General features: G+C 37.5%; 2 protein-coding genes across 2 annotated transcripts; one reads left to right on the plus strand and one right to left on the minus strand.

Annotated features, from left to right (window-relative positions):
• On the plus strand, positions 503–8,679 carry LOC109841059 (chromatin remodeling protein EBS-like). The gene is made up of 5 exons (XM_020409922.1): positions 503–740; positions 822–1,164; positions 1,257–1,325; positions 7,816–7,948; positions 8,183–8,679. The coding sequence occupies exons 1-5, from the start codon at positions 668–670 to the stop codon at positions 8,207–8,209; spliced, it is 645 nt and encodes a 214-aa protein (XP_020265511.1). The 5' UTR covers positions 503–667; the 3' UTR covers positions 8,210–8,679.
• LOC109841060 (protein transport protein Sec61 subunit alpha-like) lies at positions 9,351–14,591 on the minus strand. The gene is made up of 7 exons (XM_020409923.1): positions 14,486–14,591; positions 12,983–13,330; positions 12,583–12,810; positions 12,135–12,489; positions 11,917–12,044; positions 11,567–11,702; positions 9,351–9,817 (listed from the first exon to the last, which is right to left on the minus strand). Exons 2-7 carry the CDS (start codon positions 13,324–13,326, stop codon positions 9,578–9,580), a joined length of 1,431 nt encoding a protein of 476 aa, XP_020265512.1. The 5' UTR covers positions 13,327–13,330; positions 14,486–14,591; the 3' UTR covers positions 9,351–9,577.

Raw genomic sequence — 17,625 nt, forward strand, 5'->3', positions numbered from 1 at the left:
ATAAGAAAATAGATGAGATGAGATGAGTTGTCATTATATTATTGGATGATGTGACTCACACTTAAGGAAATTGTTTTCCTAGCTTTTTGGGAGGAAAACAAAGAAATAAAATGTTAATGAGATGAGATGAGTTTTCACAATCTTATTGGGTGATGTGAGTGATTTTTAAATATGAGATAATATGAGTTAAGTGATGTTGTGGATGAAAATAATATTTTATTAGATGTGGTGGATGTGATGGATGAGTTGTTGGATGAAAATAATATTTTATTAGATGTGGTGGATGAGTTGTTGGATAAAAATAATATTATTAGATGTGGTGGATGAGTTGTTGGATAAAAATAATATTTTATTAGATGTTGTGAGTGAGTTTTAGGAATGGAAATGTGTGAAATTATACTTTTTAATATTTCATTTCTATTTCTTGGTTTTTTATGAAAAGTTACCGCAGCCCTTTTTAGTTTTTACCAATACTTGGACCGATTAATCCCATTCAGAAACCAGCCTCTCGCCCTGTGTCTGAAAATCAAACAAAAAATTAGCAACAGCGAGCAGCTACTACCACCTTCTAGGGCTCAAGCTCCACTCTCTCCCCCACTTCGATTTCTAGGGTTTCCACTAGGGGAATAAAAAAAAAAGAAAAATACCTAATTCCCTCCATCAATCCATGGCCAAGACGAAGCCTGGCAAAAAGGACCTCGATTCCTACACCATCAAGGGCACCAACAAGGTCGTCAGAGGTAAACCCCGCGTAAAACCCTAATTTCTCCACTTCATCCCTTTCTTTTTCCCCTCATTTGATCCTCCCGTCGATCTTCCAGTCGGCGATTGCGTCCTGATGCGGCCATCGGACTCCGACAAGCCCCCGTACGTCGCTAGGGTTGAAAAGATCGAGGCTGATCATCGCAATAACGTGAAGGTTAAGGTTCGGTGGTATTATCGGCCGGAGGAGTCGATTGGAGGAAGGAGACAGTTCCATGGAGCTAAAGAACTGTTCTTGTCTGATCATTATGATGTGCAGAGCGCTCACACGATTGAGGGGAAATGCATCGTGCATTCTTTTAAGAACTATACGAAGCTGGAGAATGTCGGCGCTGAGGATTACTTCTGTAGGTTTGAGTATAAGGCTGCTACTGGAGGGTTCACGCCCGACCGAGTTGCTGTGTGAGTAATTCGGAGTTTGTTGTTGTTGGGGTTGGTTTGTTGGGAGTTGTTTGTTGCTAAAAAATGGGATTTTTTTGTTGTTGTTGTTGTAGGTACTGTAAGTGCGAGATGCCGTATAATCCGGATGATCTCATGGTACAATGTGAGGGTTGCAAGGACTGGTAAGTTGTTACTGCTTTCTTGTTTTTGGTTCAATGAATATTTTATGCTAATTACACATTTTACCTACGTTCCATATTACATCTCTTTACGTTTACTTTTGTCTTGGCATTTACAGTGTTGCACGGAAATCTGTATTTTTATCTTTTTCTCGCCATTGCATGACTTTATAGGGGTGCGCTATATGGTTGCTTGTAATGATGGAATATATAATATGCCACTGAATGTACTAAAAATTGCGTTTAATTATTGCCGGCCTTGTTTCTTTGATTAAAGAATCTAAAGCCATCAATATCCTTCAGTTATGCTGATAATTTAGCTGAAGGGCTTGGATTGTTGCGTGTTGTACTAGGCAACTTACATTAGTTTCTTAAGGACAATTCACATGTTCTTAGTTGACATAAAAGTTGCCTCTGGTTGTCACTTGTAGAAGTTTCTACTAGGAAGTAAATCTTGCTGGCTAATAAAGCTCCTAACATACGCATATGTTCTTAGTTGTGTTTGCTGCTTCATTTTGGTAGTAATTTCTCTGAATTATAATAATTCGGCAACTTTGGTAGGTTGTTTAATTTAGTCAAGTCCTTGTGTTATGTGTAAAGTGTAGACGGTCTTCTGTTCTTGTGGATCTGGCTCTACAAAGTACTACTTTTATGTTTTAGACACCTTAAATAAGATGGTGTTGCAGTAGCAGTAGTAGTTAATTTACTATGCTTGAGAGGCCTTTCACTTGTGACTCCCAAAATCTTAGCAAGGCATTGTTTGGAGAGGGTTCAGGATACTATTCCTGTTACGAAGTTAGTATTAGCGGCATCTATTTGGTTGTAGGTTCTGTTCTAAGCTACTTTGCTATCTATGTGCATTTCAATTGTTAGATTTCATCCGTGTTAGTTTCTGACTATTGTCCTTTTGTAAACATGTTTTGTCTCTTCAGTATAGTTGCGTAATTCCCTAGATCCCCCCTTTAACTATCGTATAGTTCCTATGAACTGATTCTCGGTACATTTGCGATCTGATTCCCTCTGATACATGAATTGGTTCCTCAAAATTGGGGTATCACTTACAGGTATGCAGGTCACAAAGTTCCTTCACATGCACATGCACGCAAGTCAATTTACATGCACATGCGCGAGGCGCAATGCGATGCACGGTTCTGATTTAAGCGAGGCGCACACAATGCATATAGCAGACAAAAACACATGAATTGATATATTTATGAATTTACATATAAAAAAATATTTCAAGAATATGAACTTAGCTTATGACTCCAGACATGATAGATATTACCAACTACCAAAGCGCACATAAAAGTTTTAATCGATCGCATATATGTTGATATGCATAACTCAGATAATCTCAAATTATCAACACAATCGTAGTTTCGTTTGTATTAACACTATGATTATCATAATAATAGTTTGCATACTTAGCATTTCTAGTTACTTTTTCTACTTGCATCCAAAAAAAACTTATAACCTACCACGTACTCTCGAATCCAAAATAACTATGTGGCGAATTGCATACCATGACCCACTATGTACTGCGTACTGTGTAACTATGTCTTCAGCAATTGCTATCTTCATTGTTGTTTATTGATCCATATTTTTGTGAAGAAATCTTGTGAATGTAAAGCAGTCAACCCCTTTAGTCCCATGATCTGGTACACCTGTTTTATCTTATTCTAAGCTCCATTATGGACTTGCATGCATAATCTGTGATGATGTATAAAAGTCTTTTTAGGTATCATGTACTGGAAGTTAGTTTCAGCAACCAAAAAAGATGAATGGTTATAGACCTTATTTTTTAGGCTTGAAATTTTTGTATGTTGTGGACCTTGTGGCCCTTTTTTAGCCTTACATCTCAAACTTTTTTCATTCTACGTTCCGTAGTGGTGTTAACAATTTTGGATGGTTATGAATAGCATAACATTGATGTTTTATCATAGTTAAAGTATCACTTTTTAATTGGTTCATATCCATAGTTCGAGTATTTTTTTTAGAATTCTTGTGATGTTGGTCCAAATCATCCTATTGACTTTTTTTCATTTGTTCAACTTTGGGTACTATTATCTCTTTCATTATGCGAGCTAATTTTATTGAACCAAATCATTCTAGTTTCCCTTTTGATGTAGGTATAGGCTATATCGCATGGGAAGAAGTTAGAAGCTGTTTGATCAAGAAAACTAAAATTTTTAGGTCTTCTAATTGCATCCTGCAAGTGAAGATAAGGAAGAGATCAATAGAATATAGATTATCCAGATAACAAACTTTACTTCGCAGGTTTTTGTAGCTAGGACAAAATAAGGAAAGCTGAAGGTAACAAGCATACATGTAACACTTTTATATATATATATATATATGTGTGTGTGTGTGTGCGCGCGCGTGTGTGTGCGTGCGTGCGTGCGTGTGTGTAGAGAGAGAGAGAGAGAGAGAGAGAGAGAGAGAGAGAGAGAGAGAGAGAGAGAGAGAGAGAATATGTTTGAAATAAATTTGTATGTGTGTGTGTATGCATGTTGCATTCTTACTAAGCAGCAAGGAAATCACAACAGATAAAAGGTTAGTTATATATATAGAGAGAAAGAGAGAGAAAAAAATAGGTATGCTTGGTATCAAGCACAAGATTTTGTGCTTGGTAGTGAGGTGACATATTCCCCTCCACTCATTAAAATCGGGGTCCACCAAGCACAAGATTTTGTGCTTGGTAGTGAGGTGACATATTCCCCTCCACTCATTAAAATCGGGGTCCACATTCACATGGGTTGGGGAGTGGTTGGGAATTGGAATGAGTGGATGGGAATATGACACATCACTACCAAGCATACCCATTTTTCTCATACACACACACATATACACACACACACACACACGTACGCGTGCGCGTGCGCGCGTGTATATATATTTTGTCCAATACCAGAATAATGCAGTAGTATCAAGATAGGTATGGTTTAACTCGCAAGAAAATCTTTATTCAAGCTGTATATGACAAATTGAATGGAAGATTTTTAATGCAGTTTATGACAGACTGGCTATAGGAATTATTCCGAGAGAGACGTGATCTTACATATGAAAGGTGGCATAGTTGTGGGTGTTTGATAGACAAGAACAAAGTTTTGTTAAGGAAAATATGAAATGAATTGCAAAATCAAAGATGAGAAATTGAGAATAATTTAAAAATTCATGTTCAATTCTATGTTTGTCAAATTACAAGAAGTAATTGGGTAACTTATTGTTTCCAGAAGCCATGAATAGTTTCTTATAAGTAGAAACGACTTTTTGCAAACTAAGTTAGACCAATGTTTTTGATCTTTATGGAACTTCCATGTGGCAAACAATGAAACACAAACATCTTTGTATTATTTTAATATCTCCTGTGATTCTACTACCAAACATATTTCTTGGAAGCCATTGTTTTATAAGAATTTATTCACTAGCTTCGTATGGCAAGTATCAAAGGACCATTCCACTACACCAAATCTGCGAAGTTGTGAGTGGTGAGGGTTATATAATTTTATATTCTAACATGCCCACACTATGTCCTTATGGGCCAAACCTGAACTCGTGATGTGGTTTTTTTTAATTAATCCACTTTAAATGTGTGGCCAGTGGGAATTGAACCTGGATTGGTCCAAGACCATGTCAAAGGACCCTTCCACCACACCAAAACTCCGAAGTTGTAGTGAGGGTTGACGGTTATAATTTTATATACTAATAGCAAGAAGCCTCATTGGGTAATTATGAAAACCGATTGGCATGTATATTGACTTGTCAACATTTATCTCACTTGAGCAGGGGCAGGAGCATTGACCTGTAACTTTCTTCAAGACCTATTGAAATGTTAGTTGCTTTTATCGACATCGCGTAAAAATTCGAAAACAAAAGAGTGAGAAAAGTTTGTGCATTTGGCAGGTTTGGTATCGTAATGCTTGTTGTTTAGCAAACATGGTTGCTATCTTTGTTTATTTGGTTTAAACTATTGCATTGTATTTTACTTTGTTCCCTTCAACCTGAGGAACTGAAAAGGGGTGCTGCATCACATTGGTTTCATGTATCTCTTTTAGCTTCATGATGATCATACCTTCAGGTTACTAGATTAGTGATATTTAGAGACCCACCTTTGTAGTGGAATACTGCTTACAGTCATATAAGGGAGGGGGAAAAATTATATAAAGCACAAAGTTATTGGACCATTTAGTTTTATGGTGTATTGTTGAGCGTGCATCATCCAATTGTGTCTTTACGCTCCATGGCTTATTGTATTGGCTCCCATCTAGTCAAGAAACTGGTCCTGTTGCGAGCTACAAGGTTATTAAAATTTTATTAGTAATCAGCTTGTTAAGCACCAAAATATGTAGATGCAAGCATGTTAAGAGTTAAGACATAGTATAGTGGAGTATTCTGATAGAATAAGGGGGAAATGTTGATATCTATGCCTACAAATATACATGATCTAGGCTTATATTTCAAATGAGCATGCTTATGCTCGCCAAAGTGGAGATATTTGAACACCTAGCCTTTTAGCGGCAATGGAGTTGCATCGAGGGATAAGAAGCATGCTTATAGTTTCATAAGGAAAACATTTTCAGATAAAGCACTGCTTTACTTGTTCCCGTTATTGTTCTAGTGTATGGCATAGCATGCATCATCAAGTTGTGTGTATACTGGCCATGGTTTATTATATTCGCTCTCATCATTTCAATAAATTGCTCATCAGGCAGACCTACAAAGTCACTAGAGCCTTGACGTGGTATCACTTAATTTATTGAAGAGTTATACTTGTAAATGCAAACATGTATCAAATTATCAGTTATACTTGTAAATGCAAACGTGTATCAAATTATCTATGGTTGATTCCTGAGGAATACAGTAATGGAGTACTTTCATATAATGAATAAAAGAATGTTAACTTGTCCGTGGCCCATGTTTGTATATGTTCACTAATGTAACATGATTTCGACTTATTTTCCAGATGAGCTTGGGTTTTGCTCTGAGGATTGGACCCCCATGTGAAAAGCATTAATGAACAATGGAATAGGGAAGAGGAAAAATCAGAGGTTGCCTTAAAGGGGGCTGAAGAGCTTCTACTTTATCTGTGATATGCATATTCATCTGTCCCCAAGTCTGCTACTAATCTTAGAGAAAGGAGAAATTGAAATTTGAATATTTGAAAGTTTAGTTAATCTCTGCCATGCATGTTTGTCTGTCCTGGAGCCTATAGTTGACAATTTCTTGAGTTGATAAAGTTAGTGAAGAATTGAGCTTGCACAAGTCTTGAAGATGATGTGCAGCCCAGCAGAGATGCGTGTAGCTTCCAAGAGGAAGCAATAAAATAATCACCTTTCGATTTTGTCCTATGGAAAATCACCATGCTTTTAAGCTATTACATTTGAAAATTCAGAAAGTACAAAACTTATGAAAAGTCACCAAGAGCATGACGTACAAGATCAGATAATTGAAGAACAACCAGCTAGGTCACTAAGTTGCCTTTTCCAGCTTCTAGAAGTATAGCCAATTATTAAGCACCTGCTGCTCAGAATTCTTTTTATGCCAACAGTACGTGGGAATAGCCAACCTGTTGTGAATTATACCATTTCCTGCTTTGTTTCCCCTGGCATAAATTTTTGTTATCTAGTTCATCCAAATGCTGCCTGTTTCTTAATGTTGTTGCATGGAGCATCTTCTTTGGCTTTGTACAGCTTTGGATGTGTTTGCACTTTAGTTTCCTTTTAGAGACTCCTGGTCATCTCTAGTTGTTTCCATGCAGTTTATTTCTCTATCAATGTCATTGCAAGAAGCAATATCTTGTTTATGCTTGCTCTTAGATTGTTCTGGATTTTATGCACTATTGATCATTATATACTCTATTTATTGTCTATTTATTATCAACCTACTTCTTAAATATTCTATAGAAGACATTTAGGCTATAATTTTCATGTTCTGTTTTACGCAGATTTTTTTTGGTAATTCTAATTTCTTTTTGTCAAGATTCTTCTTTCTCTGTCTTCTTTTTTCTTATTTTAAAATCAAGAAAAGTTCATATTATTTTTATTGAAGATGCTGAAGTTAGCATGTAGTTTTTTCTAACTGCTGTAAAGCCTCTCTCTCTTTCCCCTAATTTTCTTGGTAGGAACTTAGGGTCTGGGACAAGTTAAGAGAGGATATCTGTCAGGTTGAAGCTGATCATAAACTTATCAAATCTCTGATGTAGCCCTCTGTTTAATAGCTGACATTTCTTTGATGAGAAGAGGAGTTGAAGTTGTTCTAGAGAATTGATTTATAACTTATGTATGAACATTTGCATTGCTCTTTTGGTAGTTTCTTCTTTTAATTGTTCAACTGCTCACTGAATTTTCTGCTTGCTACTATTTCAAAGATTGAATATGGACAATGTGGACTTACTATTTCCTTTGCTCTTTCAGTTATATGGTCTTCTCTGCATTTAGTTATAATTGTTATTTTGATCAGTGATTTTATCTTATCCACAAAAAATCTGGAGCAGGTTTCATCCCTCTTGTATGGGTATGACTATTGAACAAGCAAAGAAATTAGATCACTTCCTGTGTTCAGATTGTTCCTCTGAAGATGATGCAAAGAGATCTGGGAATGGTTTTCCTTCTTCACCTGAGCCAAAGGTGACGAAGATTTTCTCCCTCTTCCTTTTCCTTTCTGTACTCACTTTATTGAAGTACATTGCTCAATTAAGAGGTGAACGTTTGCGCTTCACTTTATGCAGACATTACTTGGTGGCATATTCACATTGCTGCTTTTCTAATTCTGAGTGCAACTCCATCTACATTGCAATTTGCAATCCTAGTGAGAGCTACCTTATCTAAATGGGTTGTTTTGTTAACACTGTTCTGTTGCAGGTTGAAACAAAAAGGAGAAAGAGGTAGTCGCATTTTGGGGCAGTGAGCTGGTTCATGAGGGATAATTTGATTGTGGCTAAATTAGCAGCGTTTGGGGGCAGTGAGCTGGCTCATGAGGATGTGTTTTTAGTTGGATGGCTAAATTAGCAGCAGCTGTTCCATTGTCGTCCTTAGCTGATATGGAAATGTACAGTGCAGAGAAGAGACTGTTCTTGCACAAACTAGGACTCGGTTTCTTTGACTTATAATATATGATTTAATTTGCTTCTGTGTGCCCCTAGGAAGTGGATTTGAATGGTCTTTTACTTGTAGGAACACGAAAGCGTGAAAATTGTGGCCTTTTACTTGTAATATTTATTCTGTAAACGCATACTTTTTTTTCTTTTTTTTCCCTTTTTTTCTTTTCGAGATTTGAGATTTGAGATTTCGTCCGTGCATGAGAAATGTAGGTTTTTAGTCTAGGGTTATGAATTGAGATATCTAGCTAGTTTTGAACAGGATCTTCTGTCGATTATCTGCAACCAAGGGCAATATAGTGGCGCACAGGAGGGTGGATTATCTGCAAATTTCTTTCTTTTTGTTGTCTATTTTGCCCCTTCATTGTTGGGCAGCGCTCGGAAAAAGAGTGGTACTTACACAAATTCTATTTTCTCCCAAGTTTTCATGTTGCTAATCTCGGCATCCTGATATGATTACGATGCTGTTACACTGTTCTTGGTGGTCAGTAGAGCTTGTTCTATGTGAATTATGAGTAGTAGATCATGCAAGAGCACGAGAAGATCCACAATTCTTGTTGCAGATATCATGAATCTCTCTCGTGAATTTAGGTAAAAACCGTATGACATTTAGTGTAAATCTGTGGGGAATCATTCATCATCACTTTCCGCATTTATCTCTAGCTTCATGAACCTATTTCTCAGGAAAAAAAAGGGGACAACTTTATCTATTTATTACTGACAAGTTGAGAGATGAAAAACTTTGCTCCTTTCCGTATGCATGTAATGTCTCAGAAGCATCAGAGACATTTACCTGCCGTTCAAACCCCATTCGAAGTACATCAGATTCAACGACCGATTAGAACGCAATCAAACATCTCGCATAGTTTGTGGGTTGTGAAAAACATACGACCACCGAGCAGAAACTAAAACATGAATGGCAAAAGAGCATAGAGACGGCAATTAGTAACATATCCTGATGGAACCAAAAAGCATCAGTTTCTTGCATCATTAACCAGAACCAAACATATTCTCTCTCCTTTAAAAGGGTTAACATATTCTACAACTCTTCCCAACTTCTCCAGCTAGCTTGACATTAAGGATTAACTGGAACCTTTGTCTCCCCTAACCAAAACTGTCAGTGGGAATCACTATCTTGTTCCATGCGAACGCAAACATATCACAGACCAAAGAAACCAAGCTCAGTAGCTCTCTCCTTCTCAAATGTTTCAAAATACTGGTATATAATTGTCACAGCAAGCAAAATACCCGTTCCTGAACCAATTGCACCCATGAAATCTGCAAGGACTGTCAGCGCGCCAATGCACATACCACCAAAAGCTGCAGCAGTAGGAATGTATCTGTTCAATTCCTTCTGTAGATTTGACTCGCGATGACCAGGCATTACCATTTGTTGCTCCTATACAAATAAAAAAGTTGTTAGATATTTAACTGCAGTTGATCACTTCAATCAGAAAATAAAGCTGAAAACAAATGCCATTATTCCATCAGCATCTCTATGGTGAAATCCAAAAAGCCGTGGCTCAGCCAAATCATTATTCAAGTGGTATGGAAGCGCTGCCGTCATATGTACGATTTTGAAAAATAGCAGAGACAACTTAATCAAGTGCAATCTGACACTTCTAAGTGCCAGAAAACATAGACTTAAGACAATGTCACTTCACTAAAACCTACTTGGCAGTCCCTTTTTTAGCCCTTACCAAGAAACTGATCCACAACGTGATTTAGTTTCACTTTCTTAAGCCTACTCATCTTATTGCCATATTGGGCCCATAAATGTTCCTTTTGGTCATTGCTACTTGCTATTACAGGTGAAAGTTCAACTAAAGCTTGCAAAACAAATATAACATCAGTAGTCTCTCTCAAAGGTCCCCACTATACGCACACAAGTAGGACGTTGGTGGATTGGCCAGGTATAATTCAGAAAAAAAAGTATGTCCTTGGTCAAAAGTAGCACCTACTCAAACCCAATAATTCCATGGACTTTCCCACGTTAACCTAGAATATAAAAGTACCTAAATTCTTTTGTGTGTTTTTCACACGCAGATGATAAATGATATGTTGTTGAAGATGTTAAGGTCTTGATACTATTTCATGGAGAATTATGGAAGGAAAGTTTCAAAAAATTTTGAATCCATGAAATGGTTGGTGTCATATTTATACTTTATGATCAGTCTACACACGCGTGCATATGTATACAGTTAGTTAGCTGTTATTAGGAAATTAATAATGAAAATTGAATATGATGCCTCTATACACAGGTTTAAAAAACTACAATAGAAATTGTATGTCGATCGCTATATGCGGTAGGGATCCAAGATATCTAGAAGGTGGTGTCACTATATAATTAATAATTAATACAATTGTCACAAATGAGTTCATATTTACAAAAAAATACATAATCCATTATTAGTAACACTATCATATACATCTTTCTCGATATGTGTAACTAAGAAATCAGTAAGTCAATCATCATTCACTTTGTTTTGCGACTTGCTTTATCAACTACTGTTTAGAAAAATCTCTTTCCATAGTTATCATAGCCACATGACAACACTTTCTACATTTGATTGTGTTTTCTCTCTTCTACTTTGGTTCAATGCTTCATTCTAACTCTCGTAGTCTTTCTCACCAACTGTTGCTTTAATTTAACGATTTATTGACTTTTAACGAGAAAACCATTTTTAACTACCTACATTTTAATAGTTTCTAATTGCGGATCTAGATAATGAATGTGGTGTAACATTAATATTTATTCTATAATTTGGTTTAACGTTTGTTATCAATTATTAGCACTATTTTGTGTAACTAATTATTACAACTATTAGCCATTAGTTTTTAAGCGGTATTATATGTGGTCCCTGAGGGAAGTGGTGTCACATACCACTATTTCGTGTAACTACTTATTACAACTACTAGCCACTAGTTTTTAAGTGCGCCCGTACGGGCCACCTGAGGGAAGTGGTGTCTAAGGGTGGATCTGCCACTGGCTATGTCTAGAGAATCTATCTAGGCAGGCAAGATGGCCCCTATGATTGCATAGGCCCCATACCAGGCAAATAGAGAATTGTTCCAATGACTTGTGCATAATCTTAGTACCACATATACAATGCTAACTAATACTGAAATGTAAAAGAGAAAAATGTACCTTAAGTTGCTTGGCAACATCTCTTGCTGATGAACCAGACACCTCTATCCACGTTTTGGAGAAAAGAGCACAAGCAGTAAGCATAAAGACAACATAGAAAAGTGCATGGAATGGATTTGCAGCCATATCTGCCAAGCTGGACATTTAACATAGCAAAACAAGAAAGGAAAAAAGAAACATTAAGAGTTAGCGACGTGACAGGTTAAAAAAAGAAATATCATGATCAACCCCTTGACAAAAAAAGAATGTTGAAACTAAGCATGTGAGTAATGAACTACGTGTGGAAAAAAAAGAATGTTGAAACTAAGCAGGTGACTAATGAACTAAGTTCAGAAAAAAAAGGCAATCACCTTGATGGTGCGGTAATGTAGTAAGCAAGACCACCTACAGGAATGAACTGACCACCAGAATACTCAGATTCCTTCCACTTGCCCAGAAGGTTTACGAAGAAATTTCCGCTGAACCTCCTGTAGAGTAGCTGCATCAAAAGTGAAAAATGTATACATTGTATTACGTATAAGATGTGTTGACACTTGTATATGGTAGCATAAACATAGGAATCTCTTACCTGTGAAATGAAGTACAGATTAGAAACAAGTGCGGACTGTAAAATTATGGGCATGTTGGAGGTGTAAAACAACTTGATCGGATAAGATCCTTGTTGTCCCCGGGCATTCTTTGATCTCACAGGAAGAACAACACGAAAACCTTGGAAGTAGATAACAATGAGGAACACCAATACAGTGGCTAGTAAGTTTGTCACATTTGGAAGATTTTGACGATAGAAAGCCTCGCGAAGAGCACGGACTTTATCTGTTCGAGTTATTAGCAAATGGAACAAGGCAATAACAGCACCTTCAAATTCAGCACCCCGTCCAGAGTTTATGGTTGTGGGGCTAAATGCCTTCCAGATAATATTTTCACTGGAACGGTACAACATAAATTAAAAAATTCAGTAGCTATACTTGCAGGTACTTGCAGAAACATGAACAAAGAAGATATTAAAAACAACCTACCAGATGTTGGTGGCAATGAACAACGAGATACCGGAACCTAGCCCATATCCTTTCTGGAGAAGCTCGTCCAAACAAATGACAATGATACCAGCAAAGAAAAGCTGAAGAATTATAAGGATAGCATTCCCAGTTCCAAGCTGGTTGACACTACCATACATCCCAGATAAAACATATGCTACTGCCTCTCCAATTGCAATGAGTATACCAAGTAACTTCTGCGCACCATTTCTGGTAGGAGAGAGCAGTATTAGAAAAGCTATTCACATGAGCTATTTCTGTAATGAAGGACAAGTATATGCAACAACTAGTTTACAACCCATCAGTCAAAAGTATTTGATGTGAATACCAAACTGAACAAATATTTTTAACTGTTATTGCATGTCTGACAAGGTATACTTACAGAAGAGCACGATCTTCACGTACACTATTGTCAACTTCAATGATCTTTGACCCGGCTAGGAGTTGCATCACAAGTCCTGAAGTTACTATTGGCGTAATTCCGAGTTCCATAACAGTCCCACGGTTGGATGCAAGAATAACACGCATCCAGTAAAAAGGATCTGCTCCAGTTGTCGAATGTATGCCATATAGGGGAAGCTGACTGCAAACAAGGAAGATGAACAGAGAGATTACAGTATAGATCACCTTCTCTCTGAATGGGATTTTCCTATCAGCACTTTGAACTTCAGGCAAGAATGCCAGAAATGGCCTGACAAGATGAAGAACTCTGAATCCCCCAGCCATTTAACTGTAACAAAAACAAAATACTCCACATTGAAAACCAAAATTATTTAGCAATGAAAATGACTGGTTGTTCCTAAATCTGTTCATAAAGGATAACAGGTGCAGCAGACACATACTGCAATATCTGGAAAAAAAAGATTAAAAATGATGAGATTAAAGATAAATTTCATCCAGAAAAACCATATTCTAGCTTGGGGTTATGCTCTTCTACACTATAGTACAACAGCTTCCCACTATACCAAAGAAATCGGAGACCATTTTGCACATGCAAGCTATCCCCTGGGCTGATTGTGCTATTATACAGTATAAAATTTTTCCAATATTTCAAATAAATAGGAGACCTACTTTCGCTATGAGAACCAGTTCCTATGATAGTTCTACTTATGATATGCATGCTACAGTCTACATACTCTTATGTATTGCTCCAAGGTCATCATAATGCTTTAAATTCAAGGGGGACTATCTATAACCAGATACTACCCAAGGTACATGTAGCAAACTTAACTGGAGTGACAAGGGTAGATACTTATTGTCCAACTGTTATATTGATGTGAATCCAACTACATACCACATCTACACACATGTGCACATACATGCATAATCCTCGTGACGGATCCAAGTCGAAGCACACTCGTAACTGGACCCGACCTGATCCGATAGCAGTGCTAGCTAAAACTATATCTACAGCCTGAGTTAAGACTTGAGACTATGATGACACATCACATAAATGATACATATGAACTCTTATCATTTGAAATCCATCAATTCAGGGCAGCAGATGATGCAAATGACCACGGGAGAGAAAGATTCTCGTTAATAATCGGCGCATATTATTCATGAATACCGAGCGGATTATTAGGTTAGCAGTCAGCAATCTCTGTCCATTTTCAATATCGTCGTGTTACCGATTGTACGGAAATCGAGCTCAAACTCAGCAATTTAACGATCAAACTTCAGTATCACCGATTAAAAAAAATTCTTCAAACAAATAAAAATAGATCAAAGGACAAATTCCACGGGTACAGAAATCTAAGTAAATTTTCTTCAGAAAAGATAACTAATCGACTCAGATCTAGACAAAACACTAAATAAGGTACATGAATCATTTAATCTCTTACATAAAATTATGGAAAAAAAAAATTGAGGGATAAAAACTCACAGAGGAGGGCAAAACCCTAGAGAGAGAGAGAGAGAAATGAGGGGTTCTCAGATTTCTGTTTCTATTGAGACAAATATCGCGACTAACGCCTCGGCTGAGTCGTAACAGCGTGTCGTTATCGGGCCAGGTGGCCTGAACCGGAGGAAAAGGTCGCTGGCTTGTGGGCCCCACTAGATTTGTTCCCTCAATTTAGGATGCTCTGGATTTTGGATAAATATCAATTGTTATGGATGGAAGGGACTGGTGGGTCTGTACCCGAATCGACCCGGACCAATGCATTCTTTGTATGCGCTTCACCTCTTAGGGTTTGGGCCGTAAATTTGGGCTGTCTTAAACAGCTTGTTTGGCAACGTTATTTATTTGCGTTATTTGCATATACACCTCTTGCATATGAGTACTTGCAAAAATACCCCCAAAATCTTACAATTTGCATAACTACCCCAAATGATCAATTTTAAAAAAAAAATACACCTAAAATCAATAAAACATGGGCTTGGTGCTAAATTTTGACTTTTTTTTTGTTAATTTTTTACACCGCAATTAAAATTTAGCTTATGAAAAAAATTGATGGTTAATTGCTTTTATGGGTATAGCTTTTGTTTCAAATTAATCAAAATTGATGATTTGAGGGGTGGTTTTGAAAATACTAAGATTTGAAGTGTATTTTTATAAATACCCATGATTTAAGCAGTATATATGCAAATAACCTTAATTGTTTTCACTTATAAGTATATGTCAGGATCATGTTTGGTAAAAATTTAGTTATTTATAAGTAGGAAAAAAGTTTAAATTCTTCAACTTATTTTTTGATCACTAATAAGTAGATTTACTAATTAAGGTTTAAAAGAGATTTACTTATTATCTTGCCCTCTAACAAAATAAGTAATGAGTAACTTATAACTTATAAGAAATCATAAACTTAGTAGTAGCCATACATGTTTTAAGCGGCAGCGGAGTCGCCATCTTTTGTTTGTAGGAAATTTGATGTAAAAAGACAATGAAAGAAAAATTCGAACTTGTATTTCTCTCAAACTCAGTTACAATTTGGATTCCGATTACAAAAGAGAGGAGAATGAATTTGATTCTCCCCTTTGTTTAAAACTGGGTTCTTCTTGGTAGCGGTGGAGTGCCTCCTTCGATTGATCTCGTCGAACTTGCTCTCCGTTGACGATCCGACCGTCCTTCTTTACTGGAACGATTGAAATGCTTGATGACTTCGATTTAGAACTCTTAATGAGTGTAAAGAACTCAAAACGAGTTGAAAACTCTGACAAGAGTTGTAGAAAACCGAATGTCTGATTTGATATGATTTAACTTGGATTGCAAGCTTAATCACGAACTCTTAAATGAGTTTCAGAAATAAACTCAGAGCGAGTTAAAACTCGGTAACAGAGTTGTTGGAACCGAAGATTCGGTTAATTGCCAAATGGATTATGCCGTTGATGAAGGGATCCTCTGGGATTCGATTAACTGATCGTTGATCAGTTCTTTGATCTTCAAAAGATCTCCTTCTTCGTGCTATTGAGCTGCTGAGATTTGTTGACCTTGGGCGGGTTTGATGCCAGCTCCTCTTTAACCTTATGCGGTTTTACTGTTAAAAGCCGATCAACCAACCAACCGATCAACCCCTTACTCAGTTGAGTAAGTCGGTTATTTATAGGGGGATAAGGGGTGTAACCAACCCCTATTTCCGCTCCTTTGTGGGCGAGAATCCCTCAGAACGTGGGATAACGGTTTTGAGGCCGTTCGGCTTGTATTTGAACAAGTCAAAACGCCTCAGTCGGCGTTCTGGGGTTTAACTCTGCGTCCAAGGCTTGAGACGCAGAGTTAAATCTCTGTTGGGGATTTGAGACGCACAGGCCATGTGCGTTGAAGCTCAACTCTGCGTCCAGAGTTTGGGGCACATAGTTGAGTCTATTGAAGAACGCACGTTATGTGTACGTCTTGTACTTTAACTCTGCGTTACAGAGTTTGATGTCTGCTGAGGAACACACAAGTGTGCGTTTTGAACTTGAGAAACGCAGGAATAACTTTCTGCGTTTGAGAGAGGTTGTTGACTTGTAACCTCATCCATTATAACATTGCAAAGGCTATTGTTTATTGATCCTTGCCTGTTATAGGATATGAGAGTCGTCAGATTGTAACTCTCACTGTTGGTTGCGAAGGCTGCAGAATAGAGCTTTCATCAGTTATCGGAAGCGTCGTCGAATTGTAACTCTTCTCGATCTACGTGAAAGGTCCTCTATTTACCGCTTTCGATTGTCGACCCGAAAGCTATTTGATTGTAGCTTTCGTTGTTGGAGTTAGACGGGAATCAACATCCATAGTGTTTTGAAGATGAATATTTGCCCATAGCTCTCTACCAAGCAACTCACCCACTAAGTCCAACATTTTATTTCTGAAATCATTACACTGCTCATCAGCATCTCTAATAGTTGCTAATATCATATTAGTCATACTTTTATTTCTGAAATCATTACACTGCTCATCAGCATCTCTAATAGTTGCTAATATCATATTAGTCATACTGTTGTCGCAGCCATCAAGATCAGTCATCTCAGAGATGAGGCCGTGTTTATAGTGGTTGCAGAATTGCGGATGCAAAGATCAGAAAGTCGTCTGATTGTAACTTTCGTTATCAGGGCTTGATAGGGATCGACTATCTATTGTGATTTTTAGACAGCCTACAGAACCCCCTCCAAAGTTTTTGAAAGTTCGCGGTTGACTGGGACGAATTTTCGGAATACTTTGGATCCCAAAATTTAGAAGACATTGTCAGACTTGGTTGATTGTAATCTAATTGTACTCATCCAATGGACTCTTCAGTGGAGTCACCTGTTTCTTCTTGGCTTTAGTCGCCTTGATGGCTGACATTAGCCTCCCTCTATTTATTTGGAACCATGTCTTGGCTATAAACATAGAGGAATTCGTCTGATTGAATTAGAACGCACGGATAGATTTCTTGCGTTATTGAGTCGAAACGCAGGGTTAAATTCTGCGTTTAAGAATTCCACTAATGCAGACGCACAGGCGGATTATAACGCAGAGCTGAACTCTGCGTTCAGAAGCTCAAGCGTCACAGACGCACAAGCCACATTTGGCGGGCATTTGGGCCTATGGTGCCGACCCGATTTGACAGC

Source organism: Asparagus officinalis, chromosome 5, assembly GCF_001876935.1.
Source record: "Asparagus officinalis chromosome 5, Aspof.V1, whole genome shotgun sequence".
Classification (NCBI taxonomy): Eukaryota; Viridiplantae; Streptophyta; class Magnoliopsida; order Asparagales; family Asparagaceae; genus Asparagus; species Asparagus officinalis.

What these genes read in the sequence shown, in the direction of transcription:
- LOC109841059 (XM_020409922.1), top strand. Translation starts at nt 668, where the DNA reads ATGGCCAAGACGAAGCCTGGCAAAAAGGACCTCGATTCCTACACCATC. An exon ending in CACCAACAAGGTCGTCAGAG is followed by an intron (nt 741 to 821) that starts GTAAACCCCGCG and finishes TCGATCTTCCAG; the next exon opens with TCGGCGATTGCGTCCTGATG. An exon ending in TGTGAGGGTTGCAAGGACTG is followed by an intron (nt 1,326 to 7,815) that starts GTAAGTTGTTAC and finishes AATCTGGAGCAG; the next exon opens with GTTTCATCCCTCTTGTATGG.
- LOC109841060 (XM_020409923.1), bottom strand. Translation starts at nt 13,326, where the DNA reads ATGGCTGGGGGATTCAGAGTTCTTCATCTTGTCAGGCCATTTCTGGCA. An exon ending in CGTGAAGATCGTGCTCTTCT is followed by an intron (nt 12,811 to 12,982) that starts GTAAGTATACCT and finishes CTCTCCTACCAG; the next exon opens with AAATGGTGCGCAGAAGTTAC. An exon ending in ATCTGTACTTCATTTCACAG is followed by an intron (nt 12,045 to 12,134) that starts GTAAGAGATTCC and finishes CTTTTGATGCAG; the next exon opens with CTACTCTACAGGAGGTTCAG.